Source organism: Phaethon aethereus, assembly GCF_964289735.1.
Source record: "Phaethon aethereus genome assembly, chromosome: 26".
NCBI lineage: Eukaryota > Metazoa > Chordata > Aves > Phaethontiformes > Phaethontidae > Phaethon > Phaethon aethereus.
Window position 1 is genome coordinate 4,764,258 of NC_138602.1, and position 24,321 is coordinate 4,788,578.

At 64.3% G+C, this 24,321-nt stretch overlaps 1 protein-coding gene across 1 annotated transcript in view; it reads right to left on the reverse strand.

The window, feature by feature from the left end:
* Positions 1-18,133: 18,133 nt before the first annotated feature.
* LOC309413720 (myocyte-specific enhancer factor 2B-like) overlaps positions 18,134-24,321 on the reverse strand; it is a gene marked incomplete at its 3' end in the record, with an annotated part of 8,604 nt that continues 2,416 nt past the window's right edge. The window contains exons 4-5 of the mRNA XM_082010919.1: positions 19,035-19,100; positions 18,134-18,286 (exon numbers count right to left, since the gene is read on the reverse strand). Coding sequence (XP_081867045.1) covers positions 18,134-18,286; positions 19,035-19,100 — 219 coding nt within the window. The remainder of the gene's footprint in view (positions 18,287-19,034; positions 19,101-24,321) is intronic.

Genomic DNA, 24,321 nt, shown 5'->3' on the forward strand with positions numbered 1-24,321 from the left:
CCCGGACGCGGCGTTTAATTGAGATGCAGGAGCGGTGCTTTGGGTGCAAAAAGCGGAGGGGGAAGGGTTAAGGGGCGGTGGGAGAGAGGGGTGAGAAGAAAGACCGAAGAAAAGAAGGGACCTCGTAGCACCCGGTGGGGCTTGATGGCTTAATTACCATATTCAAATCTAATTAATTCCCCTTTGCATAAAAAGGCCACGGCGGGCGTGGGACCAGCCTTGCAGATGGCGTCTCATGCACAGCACCATTTTGGGGCCGCCGGCCATCTTAGAGCGAGGAGGAGGAGGAGGAGGAGGAGGAAGCCGGCTTCACCCACGGTGCCGAGCATCTGCTCGGGGCACCCATCGGGCGCAGGGCTGTGCCGGTCGCCAGCACCAAACCCCGTCGCCCGTCATTAATATTTGAGGAAGAAGAGGCTGTGTAAAAGCAGGGGGGAAAGGGACGAAGCAAAAATGGAGGGGGAGGGGGGTTTAAAACGATGGTCCGTCATAATTTGGGGGTACTAGTGTGCCCCTCACCCTCGGTTGGGGCTCCCCACTCCATCCCTGTATCCCGGGGTCTCCAGGTGGGACGGTGCCGGTCTCGTGCGGATGGAGATCGCCCGCCGACGCGGGGATTAGCGTCCCCGGAGGTGTTCGCCCGAGGGGGGGGCGACGGGGAGCGAGGCGCAGCGGCCGTCCCCTAAAAAGCAGCATTGACGCAGCCCGATGCCGTGGGAGCGTCCCAGACCCTTCTCCCGAGGGTGATCCCGTGGGGATACATCCCGCATCCCCCTTGGGGTGCTAGCCAGCAGAAAAAGCCGGAAAAATCCAGCCCCGACAAGCAGATATCCAAAACCCCTCCCGCACAGGCGTTGTTTTGGGGAAAAATGGGGGATAATCTTCACCTCCCCGCCGTGCATCTGGGGGTGAACCAAATCCCTGCCGGAAAACCAGCCCCGAGAGCACGGGCTGCCGACGGGCACCACGGCAGCACCCGCGCCGGCTGCCAGGCTCACCCTGGGAAAGGTGAAAGTTATTTTTCTAATGTTTCGGACAGCTCTGCCGTCACGTGAGGAAACTCGGAGGAGCGAGGACCGCGGGGGATGTGGTTTTTCTCCCTTGACTGACTCCCAAGGATGCGTCGCTGCTGCGGGGCTCCGCTCCTCCCCACCCCCTTCCCCAGCGCCGCGGGGGGCCGGGATGGAAATGTTACCCCAAAACAGGCTCCCAGAAGGAGCTGGAAGTCGCTCGGGTGGTTAAATGTCACGTCTGCCAGCAGGAAAAATAGGGTTCAGGGGGTTGGGATGGGGCAGAGCAGGAGGATCTGTGGGTGGTGGGGGAAAAGCGAGAGGTGAGGGGGGAAGATCCTCCCTGACGCCGTTTCGTCACAGAAAAGGATGGTTTTGGGTCATAGAGGAAAGATATTTAGATGTACCTTAAAAAGGAAAGAGGGGGAAAAGTCAATTATTTGGCGACCCAAAGCTGCTACCAATAGCCCAGTCTTCCACCAGCTTGGGGGGGATCTAAACGATTTCAAGGAGGAATATAAATAAAATGTGGATAAAAGCTGGGGTTTTCTTCCCCCAAAAACAGTGAGAGAAAAAATCAACCCGGCACCTTTCAGCCTGGCAACGGCAGCCGCCTGCCCAGACCCGCCGGCAAGGAGCAGCCCAGCCGCGCATGGGGCCATCGTGGGTGCCCCCCTCTGCTGCTCCCTGGCCCCCCAAATTCCCGGCTGGAGAGAGCCCAGGGGGAGGTTTTGTGGGGAAAAGCCCGTGCCAGCCGTCTGGCCTCGCAGGTCGGGAGAGGAAAGCAAGAAAAGCCCGAACTTACCCCGTCCGGGAGAGGCAAAGGGGTCTCGAGCATCCTCGGGGGGCGAAGCTAACTTCCCTCGCACGGCTCCGCGGGCGCCGCACTTGCCGCGGAGGGTCGAGACCAAACCGGCCCGTCCCCAGCAGCCACGTACACCTTCGCTGCTGCAAACCCGCGCCGGGAGCAGCCGTCTCCCGGCCCGCTGGCTCCCACGGGCAGGAAAGCCCAGTCCACGGTGCCCCGCGGGGCTCCTCCATCCTTTGATTTCCAGGGCGAGGGTGCTGTGGGGTGCGTGGTCTCGCCGGGGCTCTGCCCACGCTGGCCTGGCTGCTCCCCTTCGCTCTGGCCGCTTTGCCCCGTCCCCGTCCCCGGCGATGGATGCTGCTGGAGCGCGGGGATCAAAGCAAGGTGGGGATTTCTCCTCTGCAAAAAATAAAATGAGCAATGCCGTCACCTCCAAAACCACACCGACCACCTCCAAAACCACACCGACCACCTCCAAAACCACACCCATCACCTCCAAAACCACACCATCACCTCCAAAACCACACCCAACACCTCCAAAACCACACCGACCACCTCCAAAACCGCACCCATCACCTCCAAAACCACACCATCACCTCCAAAACCGCACCCATCACCTCCAAAACCACACCATCACCTCCAAAACCACACCCATCACCTCCAAAACCACACCGACCACCTCCAAAACCACACCCAACACCTCCAAAACCACACCGACCACCTCCAAAACCACACCCATCACCTCCAAAACCACACCATCACCTCCAAAACCACACCCAACACCTCCAAAACCACACCGATCACCTCCAAAACCACACCCAACACCTCCAAAACCACACCCATCACCTCCAAAACCACACCGACAACCTCCAAAACCACATCCAACACCTCCAAACCACACCCAACACCTACAAAACCACACCGATCACCTCCAAAACCACACCATCACCTCCAAAACCACACCCAACACCTCCAAATGACACCCATCACCTCCAAAACCACATCCAACACCTCCAAAACCACACCATCACCTCCAAAACCACACCCATCACCTCCAAAACCACACCAACAACCTCCAAAACCACACCCATCACCTCCAAAACCACACCCATCACCTCCAAAACCACACCAACAACCTCCAAAACCACACCCATCACCTCCAAAACCACACCCAACACCTCCAAACGACACCCAACACCTCCAAAACCACATCCAACACCTCCAAACCACACCCAACACCTACAAAACCACACCGATCACCTCCAAAACCACACCATCACCTCCAAAACCACACCATCACCTCCAAATGACACCCATCACCTCCAAAACCACATCCAACACCTCCAAACCACACCGATCCCGCTCTGCTCGTCGCTGAGCCATCTCAAACATCCTGCTGCCGCACTGGGCAGGCCCGCATGGCCAAGACGATGCTTTAAGGGGATCACAAAGGTTTTTCCTGGCACCGCCGGAGCCTGGTGAAGGACCCCGGGGTCTCCGCATCCACCTCTCCGTACCAGCCCCGCGCTGGGTCCCCGCTTCGGGACGGGTTTCTGTTTCACATCGCCGGCGGGGTCTCGAGAGCGGGTGGCGTGGCTCCGGCAGCCCGTGGACCGCGCCGCAGCCTGCATCCCGCGCCCCGTTTTGCGGACGGGACGGCATCGGCAGGGAGAGGAGCCAAACCTTCCCGGGAGCCGGTGGGGAGGGAAACCCCTGTGTTGGGTGACGGGGGCAAAGCCCCTCCGGACAGCCTTGGGCATCTCCCCCGTCCCCCAGCGCCCGCTGCTGGCAAGGGGATGCCTTGGTCTGCCCCAGACCAGCCGTTTTATCACCCAAACCTCACGGAGGTGAGGACTTCAGCCCCCGCCGGCCCCAGCACCCACGTTCACCCTGCGCCCACCGGCCACTTCACTTTGCTCCAGAAAACTCAGCCCCTCTGACACCCCTCGGCGCTCCCGAGGCCGTCCGATGGGAAGAGGGGACCCCGAAAAGACCGGAGTCGGGGGCTCTCCCCACGGCGGGGCGAGTCGACGGCACTGCCCCAGACGGACGGCGGGAGCCGGAGGGGGGGACGCCAAGGGGACGGGGGGCTCAGACACAATGCTGCCATTGAGGGGGCCGCGCTGCGGGTCCCGGCCCTTCCTGCCCAGACACAATAGGGGCGGCCCCGCGCGCCACTTGTGCGCATTGTGCGGCGGCGGTGTGTCCCCCCCCAGCCCCTCCTTTCTGTCCCCCATCGGATAATGGATCCGCTTTGTGTGCTTGGCTGGACACGGACTTTGTGGCGGAGAAAGAACCGGTGTTTGTCTGTCAGAAGAGATCGGCCAAGAAAGGGACGGGGAGGAGCGGCGGCTGGAGCGGGGCAGCGTCCCTCGCCGCAGCATTGGCCTTGCACCGGCCCCGCGTTGCCGGCGATATTCCCAGCGGTGCCAGGCAGGGAAATCCTCGCTAGGAACTCGGGGAGGTGCAGCCCGGTGGCCGCGGTGCCGCCAAACCCATCGCTCAAACCCCAGCCCTGTTCCTGGCGAGCATCCCGGCGAGCATCCCGCCGAACGCCGGCTCCCCTCCCCGAGCCCGACACAAACCCACGGTGGCAGAGGATCCGTGTGCCCCTGCCTGGCTCTGCCCCCCCCAGCCCCTCCGAGTCCCCCCTGGACACCATTCCTGGGGATGGGATCAGCAAAACCTACAGGAGATTAATTCTCCGGCCGCCTCGCTCCTGCCGTACCGGCGTGCGGGAATGCGGACGGGATAATCCCCGACTTCAGCGTAGCCAGAGCTGCAAAGAGCAGGATTAATAAGAACTAGGCTTTAATTTCGGCAGCCCTGAACAGGACCCAGCTCCTGCGGCACCCCCAATTCCAGCACGTCGGACAATTAAGGGAGGGGGGAGCTCTGCGGCCGACAGCCACGTCCTAGCTGCTCCGGGAGGGCAAAGCCAGCCCCGGCACCTTCCAGCTGGGAAAACCAGGGGATTTCAGCTCAGGCAAGCGGCCGGCGCTGCGTGTGCGGGTACACGCATGTACCCGCGGGTACGCACTGAGGCCACGCATGTGCCACGCGGCCCCACGCGTTCCGCTGGAGCAAGCGCAGGGTCCGTCCGGCAGCAAACCCTGTGCAAAGCGGGGCTGAAAACGGGGATTATTTCCCGTTAAAGCAATTCGGGAAACCGGCCACGTTTATTCTATAGGTTGGGGCAGGTTTTTTAATTGCTGAAATTCTGGATTTTTAAATCAGGTCTCTGCGGATGCCGGTGTTTAATGAAAACATGGAATTTTGTTTCCCAAAATTTTAGCCTGATAACTGGTTTCTCAATGTGGTGATGGGTCTGCGCTCACTGCCGGGCGCTCGGGGGACATCCGCCAGCCCGGAGCCTTCCCCAGGGAGCCAAAGCGGGGGCACGACTTTGGGAAAAACCCAACCCTGATCGTATCAGGAGCGGGTTCATCCCACCCGTGCCTCATCAGCACGGCGGCAGCGGCGTTGCCAGGCTCAGCATCCCGGGACTCCCAACACACGGGTGGCATTTTGGGGTGACAACAGCCATGGGGCTGGAGGTGGCCTCTCAGCAGCACATCCTTCTTCCCCGGTTTATTTTGCTGTGGGTGTTTGAGGTCCCGGTGCCCATTTCGGGTGCGCATCTCCGGCGGCATCACCCCGGGGGACCCCCAACCCGCATCCCAGGTGCTATGGGGCTGAGCCGGGCGGTTCGTCGCCCGCCGGGAAAAGCGACTGGGCTGGCGGGATGATTAGGGTGGCCAGTGGAGTAATTATCTCATTGGGCAAGTAATACCCTTTCAGCGGGAGCGGGGTGGGGAAGTATTGTTCGGGTTTGGGGATTACATCAAGCCGGCTGGAGCAGACAATGTGCTCCCCCTGGGAAGAGGCAGCTCAGCCCCGGGGGAGAGGAGGGAGCAGGGGCTGAAGCTGTCTCAATTAGCGAGTGTCCCAGCGAGGAAGAGGATGGTGGGGGCTCACGGGGGACGTGGGGAGTTCAGCAGGGAAGGAAAGCGTCCTTAACCCTTCACGCTCCTCCCGCGAGGGGACTCGGTCCTTCACCCCTGCGTGAAGCCCTGCAGGGACAAGGAGGTGCCGGGAGGGCTGGACGCGTCCCCTTCTCCCCGTGATGCCGGGGAAAGCAAAACACAGCCAGTTTTCTCCTCTTGCCGCGTTTTTTTTTTCTTTTTGACAGCCCAGTGCCAGCCCCTTCCAGCCTCCCTGCACACCAGCAGCACGTTGGCCACTTTGTCCCTGTGTTGGCGATGGGCAGCACTTGGGGACGGTGGCCAAGGCCACCAGAGGGGCTAGCCAGGTGGCTAGCAGGGCATGTCCCATCCCCAGCCCCAAAAAGCGGTGCTGGGGAGGGGGGGGATGCCAACCTCATGCACCTACACCCAGCGACACGCAGCATCGGGGCACAGCAGGTCCTTGGCATCCCCCTGAAACGCTGGCTCCGGCCCCGAGCCCACCCGGCACGGCTGCCCTGCTCCGGCTGGCGTGGGACCGGCGCTGGTTTTGGCTGGGTTCGTGGTAAATCAGGCGTGAGGCCGGCAGGCCGACGGCAGCCACCGCGCCAGGTTACCGGCGGAGCAAGGGGCCGGCTCCACCTGGCCCTCGCCATCCATGGGGTGATTAAACACGGGGCTCCCAGCTGCCATACATTTTTAAATAAATGAATAATACATAGCGGGGTGATAAATAAATAACGGCCGTACATTTGAACTTAGCCTCTGAGAAAATCCTTTTAGTTCAAAAGGAGCGGGGCGCTTGGAAAGGGGAGCCCATGCATTTTGAATGGGCTGCCATCGAGTGTCAGGGCTTAGCAAGGGAGACGAGGGGGGGAGGGATAAAACCGGCTTCGACACAGGCGAGGGGGGACGGGGACGAGGGTCCCCGGGCATCGCCACGGGCGGCTTTGGTGGGAGCAGGCAGCCGCAGCACCCAGGGCTGCGGCCACCCCGGTGCTGGGTGCCGCGAGCCCGGCGTGCCCCGAATCCCTGGGAAGGAGGAGGAGGAGGACGGAGGGTGCCAAGCCAGCAGGTGAAGGGCAGCCCCCAAAAAGGGCGAGCGGCACATGAAAGGTCCGGTCCCGCTAACCCCGACCGCGCCGAGGAGGAGTCCCCGCTTAGCAGAGCAAAGGCAGCGTTTACTTAGCAGTGGCCCCATAAAGAGGTGGGTGGCCCGGGAAGGCGGCCCAGGCAAGTACAAGGGGATTAGACAAGTGGAAGGTGCGGGCGAGGGGCGAAGGGGAGGAGGATGCTCAGGGAAAGCCGTTAGCGGGGTCATAACGAAGGGCCCCGAGCAGCAGAGACCAGAGACGGGAGGGAGCTGGGTGGGGGGAACCGTATTGTCGCCTTTTTGGGGAGGAATCCCCGTGTCAGAGGAGCTGGGGGGGCTGGGATTAGCGCTGAGGCTGACAGCACACGCCTGCCCTGCCACGTGTCCCTGCCATGCGCAGCCATGAACAGCCATGCACACGCGTGTCCTGGCCATGCACGGCCATGCACATGCATGTCTGGGCTATGCACAGCCGTGACACACGTGTCCCAGCCATGCGCAGCCTGGTACTCACATGTCCTGGGCATACGCAGCCACGCACACGCGTGTCCCAGCCATGCGCAGCCATGCACATGCGTGTCCCAGCCACGCACACGCGTGTCCCAGGACAGGGTCCTGCCAGGACTCTCTCCCTCACCCTTTGTGAAGCCCAAGAGCCGCGGAGGCAACTTTAATTCTTTGCGCAAACCGCTCCCGCTCTCTTGCATCGCTAAGTGGGTATTGATTTATTAGGCTGTAATTTAAGGCAGAACGTTTTAAAATGAACTCACACACCAAGCCCGGGCACAAGAATAAACAAGACCTGATTTATTTGCCGCCCCTCTCGCAGCGGATGCCTGGCTGGGCTGGCAGCGCTGCGGGGCGAGGGGAGCCGGGGAGCCGCCGCGGCCGGATCCTGGCGCGGGAAGGCGGGGAGGGGAGGGTTCCCCTTGGCCCTGCACATCTCCCCGTCAGAGCTGCGGGACAGCCCCAGACGCACGCATCCCGCACCCCCCAGCAGCCCCATGCAACGTCCCCCAGAGCCCCCCCGGTGCTGGGGTGCACCGGATGGGGACGGGCGGGGGCAGAGCTGCCCGGAGCCAGGCTCGCCGCCCCGCGGGACGGCAGAGCATGACCGGCACCGGGACAAGTGGGAGGGCTTGCTCCTGCCGTCGCCCGTGCCCCGCACCGGTGGCTGCCACGGCATCACGCGGGGACTGGCGAGACCCCGCCGGCAGCACCGGAGCGGCCAGGATCGCTCCCCGTTCGGGCTCTGAAAACCGCAGGCTGGGGGGTTTGGACCAACCCTTTAACTTGTCCCCAGCAAAGAACCACAACTTCATCCTCCGGCAAATGGCCGCAAAGCCAGACCTCCGCCAGCATCGGTCAGCCACGCTCCCACGAATGCACAGAGCCGGGACTGGGGAGGGTCATTTCATACCCCCCCCCAAGCTCAGCATCCCCCATCCGCCTCCAGCAGCTGAGTCCCGGGTGTCAAACCCCCGCCAGGTCCCATCTGCGGGCCCCGGCCGCCGCGGCGCATTCCTGCGAGCCAGCCCCGGCGCAGCAGCTGCCGGACAGAGCGGATCGTCGCCGCCGCCGTGGCGCGGGCAGCTCGTCTTGACCTTGCCGGTCAGGTGTTGGAGGGGGGGGGTGAATAAAATAAAACCCCCCTCGGTGCCGCCAGCCGTCGCCGGGGCACGGGGAGAGTTTAATGCAGCAGGGACCATAATGGGGCCGGCTGGGGGAGCGAGGGCGAGGAGAAATTAGTGTCAGTGTGTGTGTGCCTTAAACAAACCTGCGCCGGGGTGACGTGAATGAGGGCACAGCCTGTGTATATATTAGTGATGGGATCTGACCTCGCTGGGAGGGCTCCTTCCCTCGCTCCGCTCCTCTGGGCGTGGGAAAAAGGCCTGGGCTCTTTTCACAGCTGTTCTCGCTGCTGCACTGAGCTAATGGAGGGGCTGCCCGGCTCCCTCCTCCCCCCGCCGCCTTTTCAGTCCTTCAGCAAAAACCCCCCTTTCACAGTCCCTTAAAAACACACCTCATTGTTCCCGCCCGGGTCGCATTGAAATGCCGCTCGCACCCTGTCTCCCGGAGCAGCCGGCCCCGACTCCGGCTCGGCCGCGCGTGCACACGCGCGTGCAAGCGCGGGCGTGCGGGCGTGCCCGTCTATGGGTTGATGCGCCGCAGCTCGGCGCGGGGTTTCATCCCCCAAGCTGGCTCTGAAAGGGGCGGCCGGCAGCGGGGGGAGAAACGTGGAGCCAAGGCGGCTTTCCCCCCCCCCGGGCTGAGCTGGGGTTAATGCCCCCAGCCCGGCCCCTCCCGTCTCTCCCTTTTATCCGGATGCTCTGATTTGGACATAAGAAATGAGCCAAAAGGTACCGGTGCCCGTCCCTGATTTGCAAACCCGGAGGCGCGGCGAGCGGAGGGGACAGGCGGCCAGTGGCCGTACCCCCACCCGCGACCCAGCCGTGGGGACCGATGGGGACCCCAAACACCCCAGCACCGTTCTGAGCTCCTCCGCGGCCCCGGCCGTGCCCAGGTTTCACAACCAGCGTTCGATGCTCCGGGAGCAAATGCTCCACGTTAAATCCCCGCCTGACACCCAAAGTGATGGGACTCCCCGGGGATGGGGCGGTTCGGGCGCATCACACCGTGATTTCCCCTGACACCGAGCCCCTGGGTTGCCCCAAAATCCTTTCCAAGCTCTGTGGAAACCCAAGATTTACAGAAAACAATAAACAGCCGCGCAAAGATCAGCCCTCGCCTGGTTTCCCGGGGAATTAGGGCAGAGAAAGTCTGGGCTCAGCCTCCCAGGCAGCTACGGGGACGGCGGAGCCGGGGGTCCCGCTCAGCGCGCAGCCGCCGTGGCGGGGGGGGCTGGTCCTCGAAGCCGGGGGCAGCGGCACAGCCCCCCCCCCCATCTTCCCTTGTTTGCCAGGGCCCAGCCCCAGAATAGCGCCGGGATCACGCTTTTCATTAAAAATAAATAAATACATTTCTGGTGACGGCGGAGGAAGGCATGAAAACACCATCCCCAAAGGCTGGAAAACCAGAAAGCAAAGGCAGCGAAACCCCCAGTTATTATTTTTTGAAGCGGCTGGGATTTTTTAAGCTGATCTCTTGCTGTCCTCGGGAGGGGGGCATGGCTGGCTGGCGTTTGCGGCAGGACAGACAGACGGACAGGACAGCGTCCTCGGGGCCTGCTCGTGCCTCCCCGCGTGCTTTTCCCGCTGACCTTTCCCCACTGCTCTGATAGATACTTTCTGACAAAAGCGGGGACGCCGCACACCTTCCGTCCTCGCTCCGCGCCCGACGCAGGGACATCGCCACTAGCGAGTCCCTGTCACCGGCTATTAGGGGGAGAAGGTCTCCGCTGCCGCCCTGCTCTTTCCGCATGAGCGCCAGCACCGGTGCCAGGCGAGGGGGGGGTCCCCCGGCCCCCCCGGGACGCCGCGCATGTGTCCCACGTTCGCCGTTTATAAATGCAAATCTGTTTAACGGCCAGGCGCGGGTTTGTCGTCGGCGAGGATAAGCCCCAGCTCTTTGAAGCCGACACATGTATGTGACGATGCACATACGTGCGTGACCTACATTCGGGGCTGTAGCACTTCCCCCGGGTGGGCGATGCCCACGCGTGCCCATGGCGAGGGGGCTCGGCCACCCCTCGCCCGCCGAAGCACCGTCGATCCCCACGGGGCTTTTCCCTGCGCCGGGAGGATTCCTGGCGTGGGGAAGGGGAACGGCTTCGGCAAACGCTGCTCGGTCGGAGCTGCCTGGAAAGCGCTTGCGGAGGAGCCTGGGCGGAGGGTTTGGCTTTGGCAGGAGTGACGACGCGCAGACGCGAAGGCCACGTCCTCGGCACCCTGAGCATCGTCGACACGCGGCGGGTCCCCCCCGCGTCCCGCGCCTGCCCCCCGTCCTGATCCCCACAGCCCGGCGAGCACCCGCCCCGCTCCTCTCGTTTCCAAATATTGCCATTTTCCCGGCTGGTTTTGACTTCACCCAGCGCAGCCACGGAGTTTCCATAGAAACATGAAGATATTAAACTGTAAATAATAATTTCTCCATTAAAAAAAAAAAAAAAAGGCGAGCGAGGCTCCGGCACATCGCACGGGGCTGGGAACGTCCCCTGACGTCCTGGGAAACCGGCCCCGCGTATGGGGTCTCACCTCACCACCCCCACGGTTGGGTCCCGTGGGTGGGGGTCCCATGCGCACCCGTGACTGGGACCGAAGGAGGGCTGAGCGCTCTCCATCGCTCCCTCCACCGCCGGCACCTGATTTATCTGGGTCGGAGACTTCAGCCTGACATCTATAAAAATTAGCGGCTGACGAGCCGGCCGGGCCACCCTCCGCCAGCTTTGGGTAAATAAAGGGGAGCTTTGCCGCCGCGGTGACACGTACCTGATGGGAAGGAATTGTTATTTACTGTTGCCTGTTCAATGGTTATTTTTAAATGGCCTAAAGTTAAACACATCAGTGTTTTTCATTTTCTCCTGCTCGGGGAGATGTTTTTCTCTGGAGATTTTACCCTTTCTGTCTATTTAAGTGATACTTTTTATCATAAATTACTTTTTTTTCCTCTCCCTGCTATCAAGTTGGAAAATCATCGGCTTGCGGTGGAATGAGGGAGGGGCACCGGGGCCGGGGGGGTGGCACAGGTACCCCCTCGCCCAAGGACAGGGAGGTTTGGGTTTAACGGCTGAGGCCAGGACCCGTGACCTTTGGGCACGCGCGTGCGATGCCGGTGGCCGGGACGGCGGCGAACAGGGCTCCTGCCGCCCGTCCCCACTTAAAACCCCAACACCGTGCTGCTGGCGGCGCGAGGCAATCTTGGGCGGCATTATTTCTAGGGCACCGGCTGGCGAGGTGCCGGCCCAGCCATTTCGTGGTGCCGGCTGAGCTTGGCAGCCATGGGGCGGAGGTGGAGCTGCCTCCCGGCACCCCAAACCCCGGCATCCCCTCCGGCTTGGGGCAAAACCAGCTCCCTCCAGCCCTTGCACCAGCCACGGTGCAAAGGGCTCCTTCCGTCCCTCTGCCGAGCCCCGGGCTGGATCCTGCCCGGCCGAGCCGGCAGCACCAGCCCGGCATCACCACAGCCGAGCCGGCCCTGAGCTCTCCATTCCCACCCCCACGGCTGGAGCACGGGGGCACTCCATTGCCCCCGACTCGCTCTGCCGTGCCGGCACCGGGATGCTCAGCCCGGCTCAGCCGCGACCCGCCGGCAGCAGCCCGGGGCTGCAAACCAACCCCTGCCCCAAAGTAGCCGGGCCGAGCGCCCCGGCAGCGCCTGGGATTATCCTCAGCGTAACATCCCCCGGGAACGAGATTGCGGCTTAGGGCCTAATGGAAAAGAGGAGAGAGATGGGATTAAAAGGAAAATAATGACTATTTCTTTAGCGAGGCCGGGGAAATGAGACGGGGATTAGCGTCCTCTTTACCAGCAGCCCCCAAATCCCGCTGGGCGGTCCCGGATCCATCCGGGGCGGCCGGAGACACCCACGCTCCCAAGGGTGCCTCAACCCTGGAGGGATGAGCCCGGCCGTGCCGAGCACGAGGCCGAATTGCCGAATTGCCACCCAGCCCAAGCGCCCGCTGGCTGCCTCTGCCGCCACATGGGCAGCACAAAATGAAGGCGGTTTTGCAAATATTTGCCGGCGCGGTGATTTTCCTCTCCCTGCAGATTTGCCGGGAGAAACTATAAAATATTCTGCAAGGAATACAACGTTGAAAATTAAAACTTCACTTGCAAATGCAGAAGCCTGAGAATAAACCTGAAAGGCTCCTTTCTCTCGCCTTCGGTTGCACACACCGCGCGGCGCAATTGGCTGCTTCCCTGGAATAGATTCAGTTGCTATGATACCAAGTTTGCTTTTAACGAACCCCAGAAAATTAATGGCATTCAGCAGATAAGTCCTTAAAGTGGAACCTATTTTAAGAAATTCTTGCTGAACGGTTTACAAGTAGTCAGGAGGGAGGAGAAGGTTTCCCGAGCGCGGCAGAGCCGGCAGCGGTTACCCCCTCTGCTCCCAGACGGGATGTCGGGGCGCGTGGTGGTGTGTTTTGGGGCACGCTTCAGCCTGGGACTGCGAGCGGTGAGGGCAGGAGCGATGCGCAGCGCCGGCTCCCCGCGCCGCGCACCGTGCGTCCCTCCCGCTGCTGCACGGCCACCGCCGCGCGTCCTCCCGCCTGTCCCCACGCGGCCTCGCTGCTGCCGAAACGCTTCTCCCACCGGCCGGCGGCTTCCTCTGCTGCCGCTACGGAAACGCGGGCAGGTTGGTGCAGGCAGACCCTGCCCAAACCCGCAGACAAAGCCACGGGATTCGGGGCTCCTCCAGACCTCGGAAAGCCTGAGATAGGCGAAGACGACGACCCGATGTAGGCAGGTCTGGCATGGAAAGCCTGCTCCGACGGAAACCTGCGTCCTCGGAGGAGCTCAGGGAGTCCTCGGAGGAGCCGGGGATGGTTTTCCATCCTCCCAGCGCAGTGCCCCATCCGTCCGGCCCCGAGAGCAGAGCAGGGTGGCATCGGCCATCGGACGGGGTGCGTGCCATCCCCGGGGACCTGCGTCTCCACCAAGGAGACGAGCCGGTGCCTCCGGCTGCCGCAGCGGCCCCGCGTCATGCTGCAGCGAAGGCTCTGGCGCAGCTCGGCGCTGCCAGGGCTAAGGCACCCGCGCTCCCGGCCCTGTCCCCAAGCCGCAGGCGGAACGGCTCCGTGGGGCGTGCAGCGTACGGGGGTCTGCATCCTCTTTTTTCCACACCACAATTTAGGGTCTACAGGGGCTGTCCCCGCTTTATCCTACACTGTATATAGGGTCCACGTCCTCCCCGCCCAGAAAAAGGCCCAAACCGGGTGAGTCCAGGCTGTATGAGCAGGCTGGGGGTGCAGGATCAGTGCCAGGGATCACAGAGATCCAGGACAAGGAATCACCCCTCTCCTGCCCGAACAAAGCAAGACCTGTCGAGAGGGAGGAAGGTGCAGCCCTGCCTCTCGCCCCTCGAATCCCTCCTCTGCTGCAGACTCCAGCAACATCGGGCGAAAGAGGAGGCGCAACCCCACGAGGAAGCGAGACCCCAGCCAGGATGCGCAGGGCGGGGAGAGGCTGACGGAGCCAGGGATCAGGGCGCTGAGCTTTTAATATTTGGAGCTGATGCTCTTCACCTTCTCGTTCCTCAGCGCCAACCCAGCCAGGGGATTGATGCACCGAAGACCCCAGCAGCGAGGCGGGGAGCGGACGTACCCCGGTGCCACCACCCTGCGCGGGTTGCACCCTGAAACGCATGCCTGAACGCGCCGTTCCCCCTTCTCTGAGCTTCCCAGGAATAACTGGGGACCACTCCGCCTTCGGGGTGACAACTTACAGCCTTTCCCCTCTTCCAGCATCAGCCGTCGGGGCCGGATCCAGCACTCCTCTGCCCGCACGGCCCCTGCAGCCCCTGGGCAGCCGGGGCTCAGCCCCACATCCCTCGCAGCGGCGAGTCTCCCCGAGCGCCGCAGGGACCAAGAGGGGCTGGAGGAAGCAGGAGGGAAGGAGGGAGCTGGCTGCACGCAACACCCTGAGCCACGGGCAGCAAAGCAGGAGCACCGCGGGGATCCAGGAGGGACCGGGGGGAGGCTGAGATCAGAGGAGCACCAGCACCCTTGGAGCGATGCTCCCAAATCCCCCTCTCAAAAGAACAAAGCTGCAATCTCTCTGCAGATGCAGAATAACCGACAAGCGACAGTGATTTATTTCCCTTCCCCAGTAGATAAACCGACCTCGGAAAGGGGTTTGTGCTAAATTACAATTTGCATGCGGTAATATATTTAAGCAACTTTCCTTCTACTTCGTTATACGCAGGGTTTCTCTGGGGGTTACTTCTGAGCTGGCCCCGTTTCATTTATCTCCGGCACAAGCGAGCTTAATTGTCGATGTGGAAATTAAAACCACAGCGGAAAAAAATTAAAGAATTAATAAAATAAAGGTGCTGGGTTTGTAGGTAGCCTGAGGAACCCCGCGTTGGAATCGAAATAATCACCCAGGTACAGGCACTAGCTCTGGGCCTCTATAAAAATGATTAAAGCCAAAACCTCACTTAAATTTCCACTCCACAGCCACGTTTGGCTTCCAGCCGCTCTCCCCCTCCAAAGGCACTGGGGGTAGTGGCTCGGGGAGGCTGGTGGCCACCGAGCCCCTCTCCTGGCGGGAGGGCAGGGCTCTTCTCCCGGAGAATTGCGAGCGGGTTTTTACATTCGGTTCTCTAGCTTTATGATATCACATACACTCATACAGCTAGATAACCAAAGAGAAAAACCAACCCAGGTCTTTACAGAACGGGCCTCGGCCGCGTCGCGCGCCCGGGGGTGTTTTGCTCCCATGCCGGAGCCCCCGGGGGGGCCGCGATTGGCGTCCCCTCGCCGCCAATAATGAAGGAACCCAAACGGTTTTGGTGGGAAAGCAGGAATCCACCCCGGCACCTTGGAATGCAACACGCAACCCTGGCTCTCCCCGCTGCCCACCCAAGCGCCCCAACCCGATGTCTGTACCCCAAAGGGGACCCACACCCTAAAGAGGGCTCAGCTCCTCCTGGCCCAGGGTGGGATGCTCCCCCAGGATCCGTCTCTGCAGCCCAGGGACCTGCCTCCTTCCCAGCCCCAAATTCACCCCCAGACCCACCCCGGAGCCTGCTCCCACTTTATAATTACTGTAAATTACTGGCACGGAACTGCTGAGTCATGAGAGTGGCTGAGGAAGGGACGGGCCCAGCCGAAAGGGCCCCCCCGGGGGTTTCCACTGGACCTCTGCTCTGCCCTCCTCTTCCTCCCCTTCCTCCCACACCCGCTCCCTGCAGCAGGGCCCTGCAACCCCGCGAGGAACTCCGCATATCATGGGGGTCCGAGCCGTGAATCTGAGCCGACACCCTCCAGGGGCATCCCCATCCTCGCCCGCCCTTGCGCCCGCAGGGACCCCGCGCCCCGGTCGGGAGGCTCCGGGCACCGGCCCCGGGCACCGGCGGCGGATGCTCCCGGGGAGCCAGCTCGGAGGGAAACTCGGCGGAGCGGCTGCCCCCGGCCCGCAGCGGGGCAAAGCTCACTGGACAGGGAGGGGGAGAAGGGGGAGGACACCCGAGAGGGTCCCGGGGAGGGGTCCCAGGGAGGGGGTACCTGCTCGCCCCGCCGGGGCCGGTGCTGCCCGCGGTCGCCGTCGGCTCCGGGTCGCCGCATCCTTCCCCGGCTGGCAGGGTGGGGAGGAGGCTCGGCCCGGGACGGAGGTTGGGTGCCGGTGCTCGTGCCGTTGCGGGTCCCGCTCCCGCTCCCCGGCGCTCCGGGACCTGCCTCTAAAGTTGAGGCAGAGCTGGCGGCGGAGGGATGGCCGGAGGGCGGGGAGGGCGGGAGGAGGGACGGGGCGGACGGCGGGGACAAAGCCCGAGCGATGGGGCTGGGACAGGCCGGGCGTGGGGCTGGGGCAGGGGTCACCCCCTCCCCGGGGGGCAGAGCCATTCGCCGCGGCTGCCGCTGTCCCCGGGGGCCGGCCCGTCTGCTCGCTCCGGGGCTCCCCCCGGAGCCAGCCTCCCGCAGGAGCCAGCCCGCCCCGTCGGGGAGGCGGCGGTGCCCCGGGGGTAACCCCGCTCGGTAACACCCCCCCACGACCCTCCCCAGCAAAGGCCGGGTTAAACCGTGCCCGGGGCGAAGAAGCGGCCAGGGGGGCGGTCGGACCCTCCCGTCGAGGCTGCGCTCCCGGGCGCCGCTGGCAAAGGGGTAAATTTGCGGCTGCTCGGGAGTAAAGCCGGGCTCAACACCCCCCCTCCCACGCGACCCCCGTCCCGGGCGGTAAAAGGATCCCCCGACGGGCCCGGCCTCGGGTCTGCCCCCCCGGCCGGGGAGGGGCCCCCGGGGCCGGGACAAAGCAGGGCCGCGGCTCGGCGGGGTGGCGGGCGAGGGCCCGGGGCCGAACTCCGGCTCCACGTCCCCCCCGTGCGGCCGCCCGGGGCCGGTCCCGGCCGGCCCTGCCCGGGACAGGGGTCCCGCTCCACTCTGCCGGCGGCGGCGGGGCAGCACCGGCCGCGGCGGGGGGCAGCGGCCTTTCCCCAGCACTCCCAGCCGCCTTCACACCGGGAGCGCAACGGCGGGCACAGCCGTGACCCCCGTGTGCACATACCCACGCAGGGGTGCACGCACCCGGGAGCACAGGCGGGTGGGCGCACAACCCCCGGTGCACGCCCCGGAGCGCTCACACCGATGCAAGCCCGGTGGTCACACTCCTCCCGATTCATGCACGGCCCCGCATACGCACCCGTGCACACTCACAACCACGCAGGACACCCTGGCTCTCCCCAGCCTCCTCCACGCTCCCCGTCCCCGTTCTCCCAGCTTTGCCCCGGTCCGGCGGGCTCCGCCACCCTCCCGGGACCGCCTCGTCGCATCTCGCTCCGGTGAATCGGCGGAAAACGAAACGGAGAGGCTACCCGGGAGTAGCCGCGGCCCCGTGCTCGGCGCCGCGCCGATGCCCCAGCTCTGGGCAGCCCCGGGCGGGCTTCGCTTCCAGCTGGGACCGGGAGCAGCGGCTCGGGGCGGGCGGCGGGGCCCGGCTGCCGTTCACAGCGCTCGGTGTTTCGGGGAGGAGGCGCGGATCCCCGCTGCCCACACCCGCCCTGCTACATATATACCCCTATAGAGATATAAAAAATACGTTATATATATATAAATATCTGGGTTTGAAGGGGCCGGGAGCGATGCACGGCGGCGCTTGCGGAGATGCCAACCCTCAAGCACCGGGAGCTCCCCGGGAGCCATCGGGGCTTTGTGCCCGGCACCGGGGACTCCCAGGACGGGGGAGCCCTTGGCAGGAGCCTGGTCCACAAGCGGCGGCCGCAGCATCGCGGAGAGCGGGTGGAGGATGCTTCCGCCGGCACCGGGCACTGGGAACCGGGTACCGGGAACCGGCACCGGGCACCGGCCCCGCCGCTCTCCGTGGTGCTGAACCGCCGCTGCGCCCCGGGGTCGTGCGGGTGTCGTGTCTCCTCCGTCTTTCTCTTTCCAAGCTGCCACTAATTTATTATTGTTATTATTATTAATATTAATTATTATCGTTATCGTCCCTGAGGTTCTCGTCGCGCCGGTGCACCGCGGTACGGCCAAACCTTTCCGGGCGGGAAGATGGTGCCAGCGAGACAGGCGGTTGACAAATTAACGGATCGTCCCCGTCCCCGCACACTCCCGTAGCTGTCGCCTGCGCTCACACACACACCCCTTCCGTGGGTCCGCACCGCGCGTGGGCCGAGCCGGTACCGTTACCTCTGCAACCAGGCTCCGAACTGCCTCTCCTGCCCGGTCTCGGGCGGCGGCGGCGGTCCCGGCGGGCTCGGCCCCGCTGCCATCCACACCGCCCGGGGCGGCCGCCGACCCCGGCCACGGGTGGGCTCCGCTACCGAACAGCTCCTTCCCTGGGCGGGCCGAGCCCAAAGGGTAAAACCCCGACAACGATCGCGGCCCCAAAGCTCCGCCGAGGGAACGGACAGGACCGGCGGAGCTTCTACGCCGCCCCGGGAGCACCCTCCGGCCTGGCATCGGTTCGGGGAAGGGTCTTTTCGGGCACCGGTGAGGCCGGGGCGCAGCAGCCGCGCCTGCCCCGCTCCGCCGCCGCCCGCGGGCCCGGTAGCCGCCGCGCAGGGCCCGGGCTGGCCGAGGCCGCCCGGTTCGCCCCCGCAGGTTGTCGGTCCCCGCTCCCCTCGGCTTCGCGTCCCCGAGGGGCCGCGGGGGAGGCTTGGCAGCGCCGGCATGAGAAGGACGGACGCCCCACGCGTGTCCGCGGCGGGGGCTCCACGGGGCCAGGCCCGGCCCCGTTCCTCCGCGGCACTTACCGAGTCGTCGCCCGCCTGTACCCCTCGCCCCGGCGGCTGCGGGCGCTGGCTCCGGTCCCGGCGCCTCTCGTCCCCCCTTCTTTCCCTCGTGTGGATCGCACACCTCCACCGCAGCAGCCATGTTGGGCCCCGGTGCGAGCGCGGCGCCCGCCACGGGAACCGCCGGCCGCCTCGGCGGGGACAGCGCGGCCGGGCTCGGCTCGGAGCTTCGCACCGGAAAACCGGAGCCCGGCAAAGCCCGACAACACCGCTGGCCCCCTCCTCCCCATCGCAACCGAGGGATGCCGCGATGTGCCGCTCCTCGCCAAGCCCGGTAACTTCGCACCGTTACCGGTAACTCTGGGTCCCGCACCTGCCTCTCATCCCTCCGGTAGAACCGGCCGCATCCCGGGGCTGTCTTTGGAAAAGAGGAGGGGGGGGAGCCGCCGTTACCTCCGGTGTGCCGGTCCCCGCGGCGCCGCCGGCCGAGCCCACCTGGAGAGGGAAGGAGAGAGGAGAGGCGTCGGGAGCCGCCATCGCTCCAACTTGGAACAACTTTCCCGGTGAGGAGACTGGCGGCGGGGGCGGGGGGGTGGGCGGCGCTGGAGCCCCTGCCCGGCCAGCCGGGGCCGGTCCCACCGGCGGGCAGGGCGTGGGGACGCCCCAAAGCTTGTCCCTTCTTCCACCCGTGGAGTGGGAACACACCACCCGGAGTCCCGGCCCTGCCCAAGGGGAGCGAACCGGGACGCGGCCTCTGCTGCCGGGGAAATACAGGAGACCCTCGTGGAAGGGCACCCCCACACCCGGTGTCTGTCTGTCTGTCTTTACCGGGCGGGGGGGGGGCAGCTCCCCCGCTCCCCGGGCACCGGAGCCGAGCACCGAGCACCGAAGCCGCTCCCCGGGCACCGGAGCCGCCCGCACGCCCGGGCCGGTGCCCCTCGACAGCGGATTTTTTTCAGCTGTTTTTTATATATATATTTTTTTTCCCCTTTTCCTCCCATCGAATTTTGTTTCCGCCTTTTTTCTTTTCCTTTTCCCGCCCCATTTTTATTTTTTGCCGTTTGATTCCAACGGTGTCGCCGGGAATTATTTGCATTTAAAATACAACGACTCGTTCCCCTGCACATCGCTTCGCAGCTCAATTCAACCAGCACCGGCGCGGGGGCGAGGACGACCCAAACCCCAAACCCCCGGCCAAATCCACCCTAATTCCTGCCCGGCTGGAAATATCGATATGAGCGAAAAACTAAAGATATAACAGATTTAATGATTTTTTTTTTTCTGCAGCCGCTGGCACCCAAAGGTGTTGTGGCAACAAAGGGCGGGAGGGGAGGGGGTTGACCCTCGTATTTTTGGCCTATTCCCGTGCAGAAATATTCCCCCAAAACCCCGAACGCTTTGCAAAGATTGATCTCAAAAAAAAAAAAAAATCCTGCTCTGAAAAGTGCTTAAAAAAAAATCTGATTTTATATTTATCCCCCCGCCGTCGCTGCTAAGCCCCTCGCAGGACACAGACACGCGCGGCACCTGCTGAAACTAATAGTGAGGAGGGGAACTGGAGATCAAACCACCACCTCCCCAGTCCAAACTGGGGACAAACCGTTTCCCCCCCGCGCACCGAAGAGATTTCCCCGCTGGGGAAACAACGGCGTGGAAATCCCCGCCGTGCCCGCTCGGGCAGAGCCGGGCGCTTCAGCACAGGAACAACCCCGGTGACTTTTTTAGGGGGAAAAAAAATAAGAATAAACCAAAATAATTATTAAATTTTTGTTTTCCTCTCTCCAGAAATGCCGAATTCAGCCCCGGCCCTTTGAGTGGGGGATTTTTAAAATTTATTTTATTTTATTTTATTTTTGGGGGGTGCGGCTGGGATACAGCCTCGCACCAACGCAGGGCTGGGAGGGAAACGGGGGGGACGCCCACACAACACCGCGCCCCGGCACAACACCCCAAACCCCCGCGTCCCTGCTCCCTTTTTTTTTCCCCACAAACCTCGCCCCGCAAAAAAAAAAAAAAAAAAAAAAAAAAAATTAAAATTAACTCCGCAGACCGAAGCTTCGCCCCGGCAGCCCCTTACCTCGGGCACCGGGCAGGGCAGCCGGTCCGACCGGCCCGGGGCTATGAAACCCCCGGGGTGGCTTTTCTGAGTTTGCCCAAGTTTCCCCGGGCTGTCCCCTTTTTGTGTCCCATTGCCATCTAGAGGCCCTGATTAATTAATTTCACACCGAAGCTCGGGGACGGGGGGGGAAGAGGGGAAAAAAAAAAAGAAAAAAAGAAAAAATTTTCCCACAAAACAAGTTGACCGAAGAGATGTGAAACCCCAAAGAAAAGGAGTCAACATCAAGTTCAACAGCATGCGGGAAAGGCCTATTTCCATCACAATCACGTCTGAACGGGGGCCGGGCGGGGGCGGCGGGGGGGCGATGGGGAGCAGCGGAGGGGGGGCTGGGGGGGCAGCGGGGGCGGTGGGGGCAGCGAGGGGCGATGGGGGGCGATGGGGCGCGGCGGGGGGCGGCCCCCGCGCCCCCTCCGCGCGTTCCCAGGCTGGGAACAATCGCGCTCTGTTTGCCGGCTTTTGGGCACGGAGGCTGCCTCGGGATAACAGGGATAATGAGGGGATGGGGGGGCCTGGAGGGTGCTGGGGGAAGGGGGGGTGCTGGGGGAGTGATGGAGGGTCGGGTGATGAAGAGGAGGAGCGCGCACCTGGGGCCTGGCCGGTACCGACCTGTTGAGCCCCGGTCGGGAGCGGCCGGTGGAGTTTGCGGCAAAGGGACGGGAAGGAACGGCCGGCCTCGGCGGGGCGGGGGGGTCCCCAAAGCCGGGGGGGACGGGGCCACCCCCTGGGCTGCGGGGGGGACACTTTTCCCTAAGTTTGGTCCGTCGTCCCCGTCCCACCCCCATCCCCGGCCGCGCGCTTTCCCACAGCCCCCGGGGAGCGGGGGGTGCCGGGCCCGGGGGAGCGGGGCCCGGGGGGGCCGAGGCGCGGGTGGACGTGTCCTGCAACCCAAGCAGCGCGGCTCCGCCGGGCATTGTCCCCACGGAGCCCGTGGCCATTGTTCCCGGCGCTGCGGGAGCCGGAGGGACGGCAGCTTTCCACGCCTCGCCCCCCCCCCACGCCCCCCCACCCCCCGACACTCACACCGGGCTGCCGGGACCCGCAGCCCCTAATCCTGGGCGGGGGCAAGCAAAACCTATCCCCCCCACCTCCCCGCCAAAAAGAAAAAGGCCCTGGGGGGGGGCCGCGGGGTCCCCCCTCGCAGACTTCCTCCAAGTTGGGAGAAGCGGGAGGGGGAGCGGGGCAGCTGCTGCCCGCTGCTGCCCGCTGCTGCCCGCTGCTGCCCGCTGCTGCCCGCTGCTGCCCGCTGCTGCCCGCTGCTGCCCGCTGCTGCCCGCTGCTGCCCGCTGCTGCCCGCTGCTGCCCGCTGTCCCGGCCCGGGGAGTTCAGCGTGGGGCAGGGAAGAGGGGGAAAAAACCAGCGCTGAAAAAAGGGGAGTTGGGGGTAGGATTATTTACCTCCCTCCGCACATCTGCATCCGTTAATGACTTAGCGACGGCGTGAGCCGAGCGCCGCCGGGACACCGGCACCCCCCGGGGCGGGGCGGGGGCGGCACCGGTAACGGGCCGGCACGCGGAGCGCGGAGACCTCCAGCCGCTGTTACGGCTCCCGGAGAGCGCTGCCGGGAGCAGCGGGGCCGTGGGAAGCGGAGCCCCCCGCGATCACGTTATCTTTACGTGGGGTTAAACAGATAACGTCTGCCCGGGGCTTTAACGCCCGGAGCCCCCCGAGCGGGCCCGGGCAGCCCCGGCCCGCCGCCGCCGGGCCCCGGGGAGGGGGGGCGGAGAGGGGCGGGGGAGGGGGGGCGGATTCCGCCACAACATCCATTTTGTCCCTTTTGGAAATGGAGATGGGAGAGAGGAGGGAAAAATGAGCTTTTTTTTTTTTTTTTCTCCTGCTTTCTCCATATTTTACTACGTAAGACATGACGTCCTCACGTCGGGAGGAGGATAGGTTAGCCCTGCGCTGGGGGGGGGGGGCGCGGGGGCGGCTCTGGCAGCAGAACCTAAAAATAACGGTGATTTTATTATTTAAAAAATAAATAATAAATAATAATCATCATCATCCTCCTCATCCTCCCAGTGACCCTGCGGATGCGGCCCCGCACGGGCAGGGGGAGGCAGGGCCAGATCCGGACCCCCCCCTCCCGGTACCGCGGGACCGTCAGGGCTCGGGGCACCCCACGGGGCGCGGAGGGAGCGCAGGGGAAGGGGGGGGTGAGGGGTGGGTGGGGGGTCTCTGCCTTCGCCCCCCAGCCCTGCCCGCGCTCTCCCCTAACGAGCTCCGTTCATGCATCTCCCCCCTCAACGAATATTTCTCCCGATGGGGCTGGGGGGGCTGCGGGACACGCTGCCCCGGCCCCCGCCGCCCGGCCGGGGCTGTGCGGGGGTCCGCCCGGTCCCTCCCGGCCCGGGGCGGGGGACAGCAGGAGACCGGGCCTGCGCGTCGGACACCCCAAAATCTGGAATAACCGTGCCCGGCGGCGGGGTGAGACCCCCCCCCCGGGCTGCCCAGCCCCGCCACCGGGGCCTCCCCCGGCAAAAGGCCCTCGGGGCCGGTCGCGGCTCCTCCAGCCTCCCGGTACCGGCGGTTTGGGGAAGGCGGGGGGCGGCGTATTTTGGCTCCCTGATAATGTTTTGATCAAAAATGCATTAAGAGGCGCTGAGCGCAGCGCCATGAATATTTCAGGGCTTTTGCAAAACAACAAAGTGGGTGTTTGGGGGAGGGTGCTGCTGGGGCGAGGAAGGGGCGGCAGCCCCCCCCGGCGCCCGGCTCGGCCCCGGTTTGCCGCGGAGGGGCCGGGTATCCCCGTTCTCGCGCGGCCGCGCTCGCTCGCCCCCAGCCCGGGGGTCATTCGCGCCCCGTTATAAGGCGTGAAACGACTCCGGGTAACGCGGGAGCGGAGACCGGGCCCCGGCTGGAGCGGGCGGCCCGGCCCGTCGGGTCGCTGCAGGGAAACGCAGCGCCCGGCCCCGGCTGAGCCCCGGCACCGCCCCGGCCCTGCTCCGCGGCCACGCGTGGCCGTGGGGCTCCGAGGGGCCGCACGGGCGCTCTCTCTGGGTGGGGGCAGCGGGAGGGCCCCACCCCCACGCGGGACATCCCCTCGGTAGCACCACGACCCCGAGGGACATGGACCATCAGCCCACAGTCCCCCGGGCTGCGATCCGACGACACCGGGCTGGTCCCCCACGGCTCTGGGGAGGGAACGGTCGTGTCGTCCCACCCAACCCACCCCGTCCGCCTCTTCCCCATCAAGGGAGCACCCTGACTGCAGGGTCCACAACCCTCCAAATCGGGGTGCAGAACACAGACAGCACACACCCCCCCCAGCAGAAGGAGAAGTACCGGCACCAACCGGGAGACAAAGCCCCACCAGCTCCGCAGCGGTGAGTGCCAGAGCCCAGCACCCTCCTGGAGCAGCGCAGCCCCCCACCATGCTGGGCCTGCAGGTAACTGGGCTTTACTGGGGCAGCTCCTTGGTCAGTTAGGAAGGCAACACAGAGCCACAGAAGTGGGGAGATGGCCCAGACCCCTCCACCATGGGCCAAGAACCCATAGGATGGGGAGGGGCGCACAGAGTGAC